This window comes from Sapajus apella, unplaced genomic scaffold (assembly GCF_009761245.1).
Source record: "Sapajus apella isolate SASKATOON/1434 unplaced genomic scaffold, GSC_monkey_1.0 scaffold46, whole genome shotgun sequence".
Lineage (NCBI taxonomy): Eukaryota > Metazoa > Chordata > Mammalia > Primates > Cebidae > Sapajus > Sapajus apella.
In genome coordinates this window covers 18,190,040-18,204,939 of record NW_022436986.1, presented here as the reverse complement: position 1 = coordinate 18,204,939, position 14,900 = coordinate 18,190,040, and the positions used below count along the sequence as shown (strand labels likewise).

At 40.6% G+C, this 14,900-nt stretch overlaps 1 protein-coding gene across 8 annotated transcripts in view; it reads left to right on the top strand.

Annotated features, from left to right (window-relative positions):
- The window catches only part of SUSD1 (sushi domain containing 1), a 140,193-nt gene that overhangs the window by 86,705 nt on the left and 38,588 nt on the right, over positions 1–14,900 (top strand). For all 8 annotated transcript variants that reach the window (XM_032240348.1, XM_032240355.1, XM_032240351.1 and 5 more), the window contains 2 exons: positions 10,839–10,930; positions 13,443–13,629. In XM_032240348.1, coding sequence (XP_032096239.1) covers positions 10,839–10,930; positions 13,443–13,629 — 279 coding nt within the window. The remainder of the gene's footprint in view (positions 1–10,838; positions 10,931–13,442; positions 13,630–14,900) is intronic.

Below are 14,900 nucleotides of genomic sequence, written 5' to 3'. Positions count from 1 at the left end.
TTTTTTCTCTTCCTCTCACAGCATCAGGGATTAACAAACTATGACTTGCAGACCAAATCTGGCCTGTCACCTGTTTTCATAAATAGTTTTATTGTAGCAAAGGCAGAGTTGAGTAGTTGTGACAGAACTGTCAGCCTGGAAAGCCTAAAATATTTACTTATCTGGCCCTTTATACATACAACTTATTGATTCTCGTTCTATATCATTAATTTCTCCTTTCTTTCTTTCTTTCTCTTTCTTTCTTTTTCTTTCTTTCTTTCTTTCTTTCTTTCTTTCTTTCTTTCTTTCTTTTTCTTTCTTTCTTCTTTCTCTCTCTCTCTCTCTTTCTTTCTTTCTTTTCTTTTCTTTTTTTTTTTTGTTTTTGAGACAGAGTCTTGCTCTGTCACCCAGGCTAAAGTGCAGTGGTGCGATCTCAACTCACCAACTGCCTCCTGGGTTCGAGCAATTCTCCTGCTTCAGCCTCCCAAGTAGCTGGGATCACAGGCACATGCCACTACACCCAGCTAATTTTTGTATTTTTAGTAGAGATTGGGTTTCACCATGTTGGCCAGGCTGATTTTGAATTCCTGACCTCAGGTGATCCACCCACCTTAGTCTCCCAAAGTGCTGGGATTACAGGTGTGAGCCACCGTGCCTGGCCAGTTTATGCTTTCTTTTGCTTTACAGAGGTGGTTGTACTATATTTTCATTGTGACTTGTGGCTTTTAGCACTAAAAATTGTCCTTTGTCATATTTAATGGTTTTCAATGTGAATTCTGCTTTGTCTTGTATAGGGATTGCAGTGCCTATTTTCTTATGGTTTCAACTCCATCCTATTATTTTATGTTACAACTACTATATGAATTGTGTTATATTTTCTACATTTCTTTCTCTATGTGATGGATTTTCTTTGCTTTTAAATTTATTAATTATTTTTTTTAAGACTGAGTTTTGCTCTTGTTGCCCGCCTGGAGTGCAATGGCACAACCTCGGCTCACTGCAACCTCTGCCTCCCAGGTTCAAGCAATTCTCTTGCCTCGGACTCCGTAGTAGCTGGGATTACAGGCATGCACCACCACACCCAGCTAATTTTGTATTTTTAGCAGAGATGGGATTTCTCCATGTTGGTCAGGCTGGTCTCAAACTCCTGACCTCAGGCGATCTGCCCTTTCTGACCTCCCAAAGTGCTGGGATTATAGGCATGAGCCACCATGCCCCGCCCTATTTGTTAATTTTTAAAGGAAGGTTTATATTTTTCTAGTGGTTGCCTTTGTACCTTTAAAAAATGTCCTGTCTCCCTTCCGTTTTCTCATTTAACTTTTCCCCATCTGGTTTGTCAGGTTTTTTGTTTATTTATTTGTTTGTTTTTAAGACAGGATCTCACCCTGTTGCCCAGCCTGAAGTACAGTGGACTGATCATAACTCACTGTAGCCACAACTTCCCAGGCTCAAGAGATCTTTTGCCTCAGCCTCCTGAGTAGCTGGGACTTTATGTACAAGCCACAGTGCTCAGCTAATTTTAAAATTTTCTGTAGAGACAAGATCTTGCTTTGTTGCCTATGCTGGTCTCAAACTACTGACTTCAAGTGATCCACCTTTCACTTCCCAAGTGCTGGGATTACAGGTGTGAACCACCACACCCAACTGGTTTGTCAGTTTTTTTTGTTTGAGATGGGGCCTTACTCCCAGGCCGAAGTGCAGTGGCATGATCATAGCTCACTATAGCCTTGAACCCCTGGGCTCAAGTGATCCTCTGACCTCAGCCTCCCAAATAACTGGGGCTACAGCCACCATGCTTGATTAATTTTGTTATTATTTTTTTTTGTAGAGACAGGTTCTCCCTAAATTGCTCAGGCTACTCTTGTACTCCTGGCCTTAAGTGATCCTCCTACCTTGGCCTCCCAAAGTGCTGGGATTACAGGTCTGAGGCACTGCATGTGGCCTGGTTTGACAGTTTTTTTTTTTTTTTTTTTTTTAGATGGAGTTTCACTCTTGTTACCCAGGCTGGAGTGCAATGGCGCCATCTCGGCTCACCGCAACCTCTGCCTCCTGGGTTCAGGCAATTCTCCTGCCCCAGCCTCCTGAGGAGCTGGGATTATAGGCATGCGCCACCATGCCCAGCTAATTTTTTGTATTTTTAGTAGAGACGGGGTTTCACCATGTTGACCAGGATGGTCTCGATCTCTTGACCTCGTGATCCACCCGCCTCGGCCTCCCAAAGTGCTGGGATTACAGGCTTGAGCCACCGCGCCCAGCCAACAGTTTTTAATAGCATACTTTAACTCGTTTTTTTCCCTTATGACATTCAACTATTGAATCAACTAGTTTATTCTATTTTCTTTTTTTCTGTGTCCCTTCTCCTCTCAGTTTTTCAGTTGCATTATTTCTACTTTATGAAAACATACAGCATTTATATATCATTCTTCTGCCTTGCCCCATTTTTATTTTTGTCTTAGAGCTGCAATCGAACTTAGCAAATACTTATCATTAGTCCTTTTACTGAAGTTTATGTCTTGGATGAACCTCATTTTCTAGTAGCTTCCTCAAGAGCACAGTATTCCTTGAGTTCTTGCATATTTAGAATTGTTTCTCTATAGCCTTGATACTTGAAAGATAGCTTGGCTAGATATGAAAATCTTAATTCATACTTTCTTGATTTGAGTTTCTTAAAAAGATTCAGGGATGTCTCTATAATTTTGTTCAGATGACTGCAGAACCTGGAAAAGCTATTGCTGCTATTGCTACATAACATACTGCTATTATTGGTCTTTTTATATAAACACACACACACACACACACACATATATAAATATATATATATATATAATTTGAATTTTTGGAAACTGTAGCTGTGCTGTCAACTTTGGAAAAAGTATCCCAGTTTACTGTATTGAGTTGGCATTGTACAGAAGTTAACAGCCATATTGGTCTAAAAACGTTAAACTTAATTTTTTTCCATTTGTACAGGGGTAACACACTATTAAATATGTAAGGTCTTATCTACATGGGTTTGATTACAGAAACTAATAAAGTATTCTCTAAATAAAAAAAAAAAGATTCACTTCTTTTGTTACCTTGCTTTCTATGTAGCTTTTGAGAAGTTTGATGCAACCCAATTCTTTTGCCCTTGGATCTTATTTGTTTATTTCTTTGAGTGAAGACTCTGAGATTTCTTTCTTTATCTTTAAAATCTAATAGTTTTACCTGGGTACATTTTGGGGTGATTGTTGTGGGTCAGATTTCACAGGTACCCAGTGGATCCTTTTAGTATTTCTACTTCGGTTTCTTTATTTTTGTAAAGTTATCTTGAATTATAGTTTTAAATACTAATTCTGTTTCATGCTTATCTTCTTCAGAGAATTTAATTATACATATGTTGGATCTTTGCCTGTACTCCACTTCATTCATTTTATTTTTGACCCTTTTAACTTCTTTTTAATCTCATTTTTATTATTTTCAATTGTTTTCCTGTATTTCTTCAACGGCTTTTATTAAATCTGCCCTTTTTTAGGCACCATGAAATTTAGTCTTTATTATTTCTAATGTGATTTTGTATTTTCATTTTTTGTCCTGGACTCAGTCTCCTGTTTCATTGCCTCCATATTTTTTGTCCACTTATGTTTTACATTTTAAATTTTCCAGGCCTGGAGCAGTGGCTCACACCTATAATCCCAGCACTTCGGGAGGCTAAGGTGAGCAGATCACTTGAGGTCAGGAGTGTGAGACCAGTCTGGCCAACATGGTAAAACCCTATCTCTACTAAAGATACAAAAATTAGCGCATGATGGTACACGCCTGTAATCCCAGCTACTCAGGAAGCTGAGGCAGGAAAATTGCTTGAACCCAGGAGGCAGAGGCTGCAGTGAGCAGAGATCATTTTACTGTATTCCAGCCTGGGCAACAGAGGGAGAATCCATCTCAAAAGGAAAAAAAAAGTTTTAAAATTTCTGACTCAAGGTGTTTTCTTCATAACCCCAAACACTTATTTGAGGATACTTATTTCAGATTATTAATGAATGGACTCCCCCCACCCCAGTTTGTGGGTTTAAAAAAATGTAGAGCTTTTTACAAGCTGCATTGTTTTTATTATATGTGTGTGTGTGTGTGTGTGTGTGTGTGTGTGTGTGTGTGTGTGTGTGTATACACACACACATATTTTTTAATTTTTTTAAAATAAACACTGCTTTTGTCTGTTAATTCCATGGGCAGAATTGACGGTTTAGGGTGGTTAACAAGATTTCTAGGTTAAGAGTGCCCTCTTCTGTCACTAAGTGAAATGTGGTTTCTTCAAAAGTTTTGTTTTGTTTTTTGATAGGGCTGGGCATGAATTGTGTGTTCTCGTTTTTAAGTTCTCTTTTGCCTTGTAGGATCTTCCATTTCCCTCTCGCCTTTTTTGCCCACCACTGCTTAGTCTTTAAATTACTGTTTAAAGACGAATAGGTGTCCAGAGGGCACCCATTCCTTCCCGTTTATCCTTTTCTTTCCCAGAAGCAATGCCTTTCTCTTACAACCACCTGACAACTCATGGACTTTAAGTCCTTTTCTTGTAGTCAGTGCTCTGACGATACACCAGGTCTTTTTTAGTATTTTCATAGTTAGAGTGGAGCTTCTTTTGCTGGGAGTGAACCTAGCTCACTCTGCACCCCTTGCTTCCCTCTTTTCTACTTCACACATCCCTTCTGGCACCCCTCGCTCTTCATAAGGACTTGTAGGAGATTGAGAGATAGTTTTGCTGAAATTTCATATTTATTTTCCTATTTGACAGTATATATATATTTTTTTGAGATGGAGTTTCACTCTCGTTGCCTAGTCTGGAGTGCAATGTCATGATCTTGGCTCACCGCAACCTCCACCTCCCAGGTTCAAGCGATTCTCCTGCCTCAGCCTCCCGAGTAGCTGGGATTACAGGCATGTGCCACCAAGGCCAGCTAATTTTGTAGTTTTAGTAGAGATGGGGTTTCTCCATGTTGGTCAGGCTGATCTTGAGCTCCCGACCTCAGCTGATCTGTCTGCCTCAGTCTCCCTAAGTGCTGGGATTACAGGCGTGAGCCACTGTGCCCGGCCAACAATATTTTTTTAAGAGGACAAGGTCTCACTCTGTCACCCAGCCTGGAGGACATGATCACATCTCAGTGCAGCCTTGACCTCCTGGGCTCAAGTAATCTTTTCCACTTCAGCTTTTTGAGTAGCTGCGACTACAGGCTTCAGCCACCATGCTCAGCTAACTTTTTTTTTTTTTTTTTTTTTTTGGTAGAAATCAGTTGTGGTGAGTAATGTTGCCAAGGCTGGTCTCAAACTCCTGGGCTCAGACAGTCCTTTCACCTTGGCCCCCCAAAGTATTGGGGTTACAGGCATGAGCTACCGCACCTGGTCTTAACAGTAATTTAAAGTTTGTAACGTTTTCTGTTTTCCTGTTATGATGACAGCTTCTGTTTTATGTCATTTTATTTTATTTTTGAGACAGGGTCTCACTCTGTCACCCAGGTTGGAGTGCAGTGGTGCGATCTCTGCTTACTACATATGTTGTTTTATTTGATCTTCTTGCTGATCTGAAGAATATTTTGGAGGATGTGTAGTGAGTTATATTTAAGGGGCCACCATTATCTTTGATGACTGAAACTCTGATCTGTAATTTATTATGTGCTAACTTTCCACCTCCATGTCTTTGTTCATGCCATTTCTTCTAGCTGGAACCCCCTCCCTTTTCTTGAGTTCATAGATTTCTTTCTTCCATGATCTCCACTTCCCACCTTTCAAGCTGATGATAAGTATTTTCCTTTCAGAATTCCCATAACCTATTTTAACAGGAAGCATAGGTGGTAGTTTGGCACAGTTCCTCTGGAGTCAGATGATCCAAATTCAAATCCCGGATCTGCCACTTGCTATCTCTGTCACCTTGGGCAAGTTATTTCACCTCTATGTGTCCAGTTACCTTCACTGTGAAAATAGAATAACAAGACCCACCTTGTGAGCTTATTGTGAAAACCAGATGGGTTAAAGCATATGGGGAAACAGCACAATACCTGACACATGATCAATGTCTATTAAATGTTAACTATTACTTAAATTTACCTTTTGACATTTATTATATACTCCCTTGTTTTTAAAACTATACTTGTATAGGCCATAACTTCTCTCCTAGATGGAATGCATGTTACAGGCACAAACCATGTCTTAGTCGGGGGACTTATATTCCACTGGGTCAATGCAATACCATTTGCTTAGATTTCCCCTTACCACGGATTGTCTGCATTTAAACAATCACTGCCTGCCTGTCTACTGCTCTAGACACTGAGAGTACAAAGATGAAAAATATGTCTCTCTCTTCAAGGAGTGATCAGTTCAATGAGAGTTACAGACAAAGATCAGTAATACAATACATAAAGCGTAATTGAGGTATTTGCAGGGTACTGCAGGAGCAGAGAGGAGATAGTGATTGATTTTGCCCAGAGTTGCTTGCTCGTATTAATGAAGCAGAAACAAAGTTTTGTTAAGAGCTTAATTTTCTTTTTTGAGGCATTCTTGCAGTTCTAGTTTTTCAACTTCAGGATTCTAGATTAGATTGTCCCAGTGGATGGAGAAAAGAGAGAGAATCCAAAGTAACCACTACAAATGCATTAGAGGAGAAATAGTTGTATGAGAGACCATGGCATATATCTTTCATAGCAAAGGATCTGAGAGCATTAGGAAGCGACTTGGGATGAGCTCTCCCAGGGATCCCTTTCTCCCCATTGAACACGTCATGGGTTCAACCTGCCTGTGGCTCAAACTATAAAGCCCCTTGAAAGGAGGGAAGGGAACCTAGAGTGAGAATGTCACTCCCTGAGCAAGGTGGAACTGAACTGAGCCAGTGAGATGTTACCTGTGAGCAAAAGGAGCTGCAGACTCACCACTACTGTTAGGTTACTTGAGCATACGTGTGTGTGTAATTTTTAAAAATGAAATAATTATATATATGTGTGTGTGTTATTCTTCATTTTGCTTTTTTATTTTATTCTTTGACTTTTGGCTTTATAATATGCTGTAGACATACTTCCATACCAGTTCATTTAATTTCATCTCATTCTCTTTGAGGGAAGCACAGTATTCCATCATATGAAGGGATACTATTTATCAGCTTATTCTTTATAGAAGGTTATTTGGGTATCCTTTTTCCCTTTCAAGTTTTTGTTATTACAGACAATAATATACTGGTGTATGCTAATATACTTGTGTATGTTATGTTTTATTGATTCTCAGAGGCATCTTTTTTTCATATTTTGATATCTATGAAATTTTACAATTGTGATACAGTCAGGTGGCTCCCAAGAACATAATTGTCATTGTCCATCTATGTACCGTATTGGTCATAGTTGCTTGTAGTGCTGTCGCTTCTGTTTATTTATGGACATTAGTGGTGCCATTTGTGTCTTGAGTTCAATCACCTACTAAAACTTTTTCCAAACAGCTACATTATGATTTGACATTGAGGCACAGTGTTATTATATGTGTAAAGCATCATCGGAACAGAACAGCCACGTATAAGATCAACTTTCAGCATCAAAATGGGTGTTAGTGGAAAGAAAGTTCGGTGGGAAAAAAAGAGCACATTTTAAAGAAATACTATCTCTCCAGACTCTGAATAGATAGCACATAGGATGCTATTGTGTGGAAAAATATAGGCACCAATAACTCTTAATTGAGAAGTGATTGAGAAGTATTTTTTTTTACCTCTCATATCAAATGGCCTTGCTGTAGGGAAGTGTTTGTTATATATTGACCATGAAGAAATTTTAGGAATGTTTCAATTAATTTTGCTTACATTTTTGTCTTACACAATTAAAATTTAATATGTGTATTGGTCTATAAAAGCTTTCTCAACCAGTATAAAATAGATCTATAAGAAAATAATTGTGGTGGCCAGGTGCAGTGGCTTACACCTGTAATCGCAGCTCTTTGGGAGGCTGAGGCAGGCAGATCACCTGAGGTCAGGAGTTTGAGACCAGCCTGCCCAACATGGTGAAACACTGTCTCTACTAAAAATACAAAAGTTAGCTGAGTATGGTGGTCTGTAATCTGGCACCTTGGGAGGCCGAGGTGGGAGGATGGCTTGGAGGCCAAAGTAGGAGCCCAAGAGTACAAGCCCAGCCTGGGCAACATAGAGACCCTGTCTCTACCAAAACAATTAAATAAATAAAAAATAAGCCAGGCATGGTGGCATGTGCCCATGGTCCCAGCTACTTGAGTGACTGAGGCAGGAGGATCACTTGAACTCCAGAGGTCGAGGCTGCAGTGGGCCATGATTAGGCCACTGTACTCTAGCCCAGGTGACAGAATGAGACCCTGTCTTAAAAAACAAAACAAAACAAAAACAAAAAGGAACATGAATTTAGTATCTTATAGTTATGGAAGTCAGAAGTGTGAAATCAGTTTCACTAAGCGGAAATCAAAGTGTGACCAGGCCTGTATTTCTTCAGGGGGATATCTATAGGGGAATCTATTTTCATGCCCTTTCCAGTTTCTAGAGCCTGCCTATACTCCTTGGCTTGTGGCTCCATCCTTCATATTTAAAGCTTATCAGTTTAACCTCCGCTTCCGTTCTTAAGTCCTCTCTCTAACTCTATTCTTCTTGTCATCCTCTTTAAGGATCTTTGTAATCATATTGAGCCCATCTGGATAATTCAGGATAATCTCACTGTCTTAGTCACCTCTGCAAAGTGCTTCTGCTGTGTAAGTTTCCAGGGACTGGATGAAGACTTGCTGGCGGGGGGCAGAGATCATTATTTAGCCTACCATGCTTGTTCTTGAAGATAAATAGAAAATGATCAGTTTTCTTAATGTTACCTTTCTCTTATTTTCAAACAGTTTCATATTTGATTAGTTGGGTCTCTTGGATTTACTGGCAGTTGCATATTTGTCTCTCTTTCTGGCATGTATAGCTTATTTTTTTTTCTTGCCTTTTTCTGTATTGTCTAGAATCTCTTGAATAAGGCTCAATAATAGCTACAAGACAGGCATCCTTATATTGTTCTTAACTTTGCTGGAAATTGCTTAATTGTTTTACCACTGAGTATGGGTGTTTCTCATAAACTGTATTAAGCTAAGGAGTTTCTGTCAAATGAAGTCCTAGCTCACTAGGATTTCAAGTTAACAAAGTGTATATTAAGTGTATTAACAGTTTCAGTTATAAAACTAACCACATGATTTCTCTCTTTTAAGCCTATTAATAGCTTTTCCAATGAGGATCCTCTCTGTATTCTGGGAATAAATCGTCTTTGGTCATAGTAGTGTATTGTTCTTTGAATGTACTACCGACTTCTTTTTGTGAATATTTTATTTTGGATTTTTGTGTTTATATTAACAAGTGAGTTTGGCGTGCCATCCTTGCACAGGTTGGGCATTGTGGATTATTTAGTCATATTAAATGACCTGGGGAATCTTCCACCTTTCTGTATAGTCTAGAACTGTTTAAATACTATTGGAGTTATTTTTATTTTGAAAGTTTCAGAAGTGTAACTTTGGATCAGTACTACATGTCTCCAAACCTGTCTTCTGTACCCAGCTGTGAGGTTGCGTTACCCGGAATCATCTGTATTCCTCCTGTTCCTTACCCCCTGTTCGTCTTTCCCTCCTGTTCTTTACCTGCTCTGTGGTACAGCTTGTGACCTATACGGGGGGTTTTCTCTGTGCCGAGCTGCCCAATCCATAGAGAGGGCTCATGTCTACCAACTTGGCTTTATTCTTAGGAACCTGACAGGCCAGGGGGTTATAAAATACAGCCTTACCTTTCGTGGGGCTTTCCTTTTTTCAGGTAATTTGGGATTTGTCTTTGTCACTCGTTATTCATCACAGTGTTCCTGTGAAACTTCTTAGCAAGTCTGCTCTATTATTTCCAGTTTGGAGACAGAGATCATTATTGAAGGAAGTAACCTCTGATGTCAGGGTTTTGAATAAATAGCCTTTCTTGACTACTTGAGTGGGGGTGTACCTCTACATCAAACTGAATTGTCTTTTAGATTGATTACCACGAAACTGAGCAGAGGACAAGAAATATTTCTTTGCTCATAAGAGATAAGGAAGCCCAAACAAAGAGAATCCTGCCGCCCCCAACATTCTTTTCCTTATGGAAAATCCAATTGCTTGAAAGTGCTTTTTTCAGTTCCTCAAGGATCAATTCTCTGTTGTAATGTTGCTCTCCGTTCAGAATTTCAAACTGACACTTATTTGTATAAATGAGAGTATACAAGGCCCAGGACCAAGAGTTGCAATTTTAGCTTAGTAAGCCAAGGAATTTTGCAGTGAATAGACTCAAATAATTTTTTCTTTCTTTTTTTTTTTTTTTTTGAGACACAGTGTCACTCTGTCACTCAGGCTGGAGTGCAGTGGCACGATCGCAGCTGACTGCAACCTCCGTCTCCCAGTTTCAAGCGATTCTCCTGCTTCAGCCTCCCAAGTAGCTGGGACTACAGGTGGACACCAACATCCCCAGCTAATTGTTGTATTTTTAGTAGAGATGGGGGTTTACTATGTTGGCCAGGCTGGTCTTGAACTCCTGGCCTCAAGTGATCTGCCTGCCTTGGCCTCCCAAAGTGCTGGGATTACAAGCATGAGCCACTGTGCCCGGGCCACTCAAATAATTCTTAAGAGGGGCCCTCCGATTAGGTATCTTTGGATCTGAAATTTTTCATTAAGACTGAGTTTACCTAAATATAAAAGTAGCATTTCTTTGAGACTGCTACCACTAATTCCTAAATTAAAATACTGTTGAACTCATCTTATGCTAATGCTTATCCTTGTGTTAATTTTAAAAATGACTCAATTAAAAGGTAGTATTCTTTCTATAGAGTGTAAATTGATTTCTCATTTCTTTTCCGCTGCAGTAAAACAGACCATCAGTAACATTTCAGGATTTAATGAAACTTGCTTGAGATGGAATATCATCAAGAAAGTTGACATGGAGGAGATGTATTTAGTAAGTGACTGAAAGTTACTATATTTATAGATGGTTGTCTTATGTGAGAGGCTTAAAAATATCCACAAACCTAAACATCTAGGTCTGTAACTATCATTATCAATACATGATTTTCTGTGGCATTTGCATCAAGAAGCAAGAAGATGGCCACTTCTACTGCATAGTTAAAGACAGAAACCTTTGGCCAGGTGCAGTGGCTCACGCCTGTAATCCCAGTACTATGGGAGGCTAAGGCGGGTGGATCACTTCAGGCAAGGAGTTCAAGACCATCCTGGCCAACATGGTGAAACTTCATCTCTACTAAAAATATAAAAATTAGCCAAGCATGGTGGTGCACGCCTGTAATCTCAGCTACTCAGGAGGCTGAGGCAGGAGAATCACTTGAACCCATGAGAGAAGGTTGCAGTGGGCCAAGATCATGCCACTGAATCCCAGCCTGGGAGACAGAGCAAGACTCTGTCTCTAAAAAAAAAAAAGAAAAAAGAAAAAAGAAAAAAAAAGAGAAACCATGGGAGAGATGAGACAGCCATAAGAGTTTCTTCTTTTCTTTTTCTTAACATTTGAAATGTATTTTTATTATATAACTTTTATTTTAGGTTCAGGGGCACATGTGCAGGTTTGTTATGTAGGTACATTGTATGGGAGCCACCGCGCCTGGCCTAAGGTTTCACGGGGGTTTGGTGTACAGATTATTTTGTCACCCAGGTAATAAGCATAGTGCCCAATAGGCATTTTTTTTTTTCTGATCCTCTCTCTCCTCCCACCCTTCACCCTCAAGTAGGCCCCGGAGTTCCCGTCTTTGTGTCCACATGTTCTCATTTTTTAGAGACAGGGTCTCGCGTTGTCACTCACACTGGAGTGCAGTGGCACAATCATTACTCACTGTACCTTTGAACTCCTGGGTTCAAGTGATTCTCCTGCTGCAGTCTCATGAGTAGCTGGGACTATGGGTGTGCACTACCATGCCTGGCTAATTTTTAATTTTTTTGTAGAGACAAGATCTCATTTTATTTCCCAGGCTGGTCTCAAACCCTTGGCCTCAAGCAATTTTCCTGCCTCAGCTTCCCAGAGTGGTGGAATTTCTGGCATGAGCCACCACGCCTGGCCGAGAATTTCTTTGTGCTCATATCTTGGTGCTGTTGATGCTTAGATGGTTTCCATGGAAGGAGTCCAGTGGCCTATGCATGTGTGTCTGTGTCCTTATCAGTGTCTCTGGCCAGGGTCTGGATGTGTTGCCTGGAGAGCCAAGGGGAACTTTTGAAGCTCAATGTGGTTGTGAGTAAGAAAGGGAAGGACTAGCCAGGTGCATTGGCTCAGGTCTGTAATCCTAGCACTTTGGGAGGCTGAGGCAGGTGGATCACTTGAGGTCAGGAGTTTGAAACCAGCCTGACCAACATGGTGAAACCCTGTCTCTACTAAAAATACAAATATTAGTTGGGTGTGGTGACACGCACCTGTAGTCCCAGCTACTTGGGAGGCTGGTGCAGGAGACTGCTTGAACTCCGGAGGCAGAGGTTGCAGTGAGCCGAGATCATGCCATTGCACTCCAGCCTGGGAGACAGAGCGAGACTCTGTCTCAAAAAAGAAAAAAAAAAAAAAAAAAAGGAAAGACTGTGGGATGAACTTCTACTAGAAGAAATTAAGTAAGAAGAAGAGTGTCTCTTGGCCAAAATGTCAGGGTGGTAAAGGAAAGGGTAGAGTCTCCAGAAGGAGGCAGGCAGAGAAGAAAAACCCTTCTCAGGTTCTACCAGACCAGCTATGAGTATTCTAATTCAGTTCCTGCTTAGTTTGGATTCCTAATATTCTTTCTAGGAAAACATTCTTGTCCTTGCTCCTGCAGTTTTGCCAACAGACTTTCTTGTTGGGCATGTTCACTGTATGTGTGAGAACAAGGAGAAAGTCGCTGGTATTGGGACCTCAGGCTTTTGTGTTTTTTTTTATTATAATAAATCTAAAAATAGATTCATTATGCTAATAATATTGTAAGTACCATATTTATAGCATTGCAGCTCTAATGTTTGCTTACTGCTGCATTTTACTTTTTGAAGAAACATGAGAGCCCAAAGAGAGAGAGAGGAAGAAAGCTCATGGAAAAGGGAAAGGGCCGGGCGTGGGGGCTCACACCTGTAATCCCAGCACTTTGGGATCCACGGTGGGCGGATTGCTTGAGCTCAGGAGTTTGATTCCAGCCTGGGCAACATAGTGAAACCCCGTCTCTACAAAAAATACAAAAATTAGCTGGATGTGTTGGCACACATCTGTGGTTCTAGCTACTTGTGGGGCTGAGGAGGGAGGATCACTTGAGCCTGGGAGGTTGAGGCTACAGTGAGCTGAGATTATGCCACTGTATTCCAGTGCGGGTGACAGAGGCCTCCGTCTCAAAATAAAATAAATAAATAAATAAATAAATAAATAAATAAAAATAAATGAAAGAAAGAAAAAAGGGAGGTTTCAAGGCATCTAAAGTTTTTCAGGCCAAGCATTCACCTAGTGAGCTTTTTTTATGTTTCAGTTCCACATTTGGGGCCAGAGATGGTATCAGAAGGAATTTGTTCGGGAAATGACCTTTAACATCAGCACCAGCAGCCAAGATCCTGAGGTGTGCTTGGAACTGCATCCGGGGACCAACTACAATGTCAGTCTCCGGGCTTTGTCTTCGGAATTTCCTGTGGTCATCTCCCTGACAACCCAGATAACAGGTAAATCTTGAACACCAGCATTTGGATTAACAAAGTTACCACAGACCTGTTCATAGGCCCAGATAAAGAGGAACATTGTTGCTTTTTATCATTATATAATAAAGTTTAACAGGGAGAGGAGGTAGGACATGGAATTGGAGAGGTGCCTTAAGGCACTTACAGATGTGACTGTTACAGTTTATTCTTTTTTCTTTTTTTGAGGCAGGGTCTAGCTCTATCACCCAGGCTGGAGCGCAGAGGCTGTTGACCTGGGCTCAAGTGATCCTCTCACCTCAGCCTCTTGAGTAGCTGGGATTATAGGTGGGCAGGCCACCACGCCTGGTTAATGTTTTTTGTAGAGATGAGTAAGAATGGTACTGATAGATAGCATAACAGCCCAAACCTTTAAAATAAGAGCTAGTGAGTGGTATTGGTATTGAGGAGATGTATTTTTTGTAGAGACAGGGTTTCACTATGTTGTCCAGGCTGGTCTTGAACCCCTAGATTCAAGCAATCCACCCGCCTCAGCCTCCTAAAGTCCTGGGACTACAGGTGTACACCACCGCACCCAGCCTGTTATGTTTTATTCTTAAAAAGATAGCTCATAACCACGGGGGAAGTCTACAGGGGGAAAAAATGATAACTGAAACAAAATGTTAGCATTGAAGAAATGTGGGTGTGTCCATAGTGTTGGTTATATACCTTCTGGATGTTTAAAGTATTTAAAATACTTCATACTTAAACAAAAGATGCTTGTGGCTGTTTCTTTCTCAGTAATATTTAGTTGGCATTCTGTTGCAAGTGCTTTAAGAGTAGATTACTAGCCAGGCTCAGTGGCTCACAACTATAATCCCAGCACTTCTGGGAGGCTGAGGTGGGCGGATCACCTGAGATAGGGAGTTCAAGACCAGCCTGGACAACATGGTGAAACCCGTCTCAACTAAAAATACAAAAATTAGCTAGACGTGGTGGTGGGTGCCTGTAATCCCGCTACTCAGGAGGCTGAGGCAGGAGAATCACTTGAACCTGGAAGGCGGAGGTTGCAGTGAGTTGAGATCACCCTACTGCACTCCAGCCTGGGCAATAAGAGCAAAACTCTGTCTCAAAAAAAAAAAAAAAAAAAAAAGAAAAAAAAGAAGGTGTAGATTCCTATCAGGGAACAGTGATTGCAGTCCCGCTATAGGTTCCCAATAAATTCACTTTCCGCTCCTTTGCTCCTCCGTCTTCACATCTGTGACCCCCGCTTCACACATGTTCTGAGTGAATACGAAACAAGGAGTTTCTCTATGAAA